Source organism: Triticum aestivum, chromosome 2B, assembly GCF_018294505.1.
Source record: "Triticum aestivum cultivar Chinese Spring chromosome 2B, IWGSC CS RefSeq v2.1, whole genome shotgun sequence".
Taxonomy (NCBI): domain Eukaryota; kingdom Viridiplantae; phylum Streptophyta; class Magnoliopsida; order Poales; family Poaceae; genus Triticum; species Triticum aestivum.
Genome location: NC_057798.1, coordinates 636,291,379 through 636,293,228, shown reverse-complemented (window position 1 = coordinate 636,293,228; position 1,850 = coordinate 636,291,379). Strand labels below are relative to the sequence as shown.

General features: G+C 54.6%; 1 protein-coding gene across 1 annotated transcript in view; it reads left to right on the top strand.

Annotated features, from left to right (window-relative positions):
* LOC123041841 (BTB/POZ and MATH domain-containing protein 2-like) overlaps positions 1-565 on the top strand; it is a 3,351-nt gene extending 2,786 nt beyond the window's left edge. The window contains exon 2 of the mRNA XM_044464394.1: positions 109-565. Coding sequence (XP_044320329.1) covers positions 109-565 — 457 coding nt within the window. The remainder of the gene's footprint in view (positions 1-108) is intronic.
* The last annotated feature ends 1,285 nt before the right edge of the window (positions 566-1,850 follow it).

Below are 1,850 nucleotides of genomic sequence, written 5' to 3'. Positions count from 1 at the left end.
CAGACATTTATCCATTTAAGGCTGCGCGTTGGGCCGCGTTAGTCGTCCGTTTTACCACAAACGAACGCAGCCGAACAAGATGGGGTCGCGCGGTGGAGTTGGCCTGAGAGCAAAGGACATGAGTCGTATTACCATCAGTGACATGCACCCCGCCGTGTTTGAGGTCCTGCTCCATTTTATCTACAATGATTCGCTACCCGCCATGGATGATCTTGGCCAAGATGACTGCAAAGAGATTATCAGGCATTTGCTTGTTGCTGCCGATCGGTATGCCATGGAAAGGCTGAAGATTATATGTGAGAGCATCCTTTGTGAAAACATTGATGTGAAGACCGCGGTACCTACATGGGCTTTAGCGGGTCAGCATCAATGTGGTAGGTTGAATGATGGTTGTGTTCAGTTTATTTGGTCGTTGAGTACAACAGAGCTGGATGATGTGATCGCAAGTCAGGGATACGCTGAGCTCAAAGCAACGTGTCCTTTGGCTGTAGTGGAACTATGGGAGATGACACGTAGGGTCAGCAGATCAAAGTCTTCATTTCAAGTCGGCGGTTCGATTGCATAAATAGCTTGCTACTTCTTTTATTGAGTTTCTTGCTCACAAAAATATATATCTGCTCCTTAGGAAGAAAGTAGTTTTTCTCCAAACAATTTATATAGTTAATATATGTTGGGTAATCACTATTTTCACATCAGCATACAAATGTCATCTTGTTGAATTATATATATCACAAATTCACAATTGACCACGATCATATCATAACTGTTAATCGTCGATTCCAAAAGCAAATTATAGGGTTTTTTTTAGAAAAGGAGGATGACCCCCGGCCTCTGCATCTGGGCGATGCATGCGGTCATTTTATTAATTATTCTCACAAGACCTCACAGAGTCATACAACACTAAGACTGAAGCCACCGTCTAAGCAATAATTGTCGCTACACCTATCCAATTGATAAAGGGGCGCTGATAGTCTGGGTCTAATACCAAACAGACATCGCAGCCAAACATAAGAGCATCTCCACCCGCGCCTCAGAACGGCCTCCCCAGGCAATTTTTTCGCGCCGACGCCGAAAAAACGGCCTAGTTGCGCCCCCAGGAGCCCGTTTTTCGCCGGCTTGGGCCGATATCAGCGCCGGCGGACCCAGGCCGAATCCGGCGCGCTGGGGGCGCCGGCCGAAACATTTTTGGCGGAAAAACCGCTGGGCCCTCCTTGGCAGCGACTCGGCTCTTCTCGCCGCTTCGTCGTCCACATCGCCTCGCTTCCCGCGGCGAATCAATGCCAAAGCTGCCGCGCTGGCCAGCCTCCTCCATTGATGCCTCACGGGCGGCGCAGTGAAGACCGAACGACGCGCGTCCCTCGCCCGCCATGCGTACACACGGCGGCCACGTGTACGCTCGGCGCCTCCGCCTATATAAGCCGCCCCCGGCGCGCCGATGACGCACAGACACTCCATCGCCGACGCCCGTTCCTCCCCATTCCTCCCTCTCCTCTCGCTGTCTCCAGTTCAACCATGGTTGAGCATTTCACAGGCGGCGGCACGGCGGCGAACGGCTTCGGCCGCCGCCACCTTCACGAGGACGAAACTCGGCTCCTCTTTGAGGCCGAGTACCCGGTCTCGCCGGACATGCGGGTGCCCGGGGCGTGGAAGATCAGCGCCGGCGGGGTCCCTGTGCCACCACCACCCACCAGGGCGGCGCGGCATGCGGAGATCGCGTGTATCCACGCCTCTCTTCCGTAGGCGGCGAGGGAAGGTCCACGGTACGTCCCCGACAACCCGCTGTGGGAGCCCTACTTCCGTCGCCGCCACGCCGAGCAGCTCGAGGCCACCAACGGCGTCGTGCCCTCCGG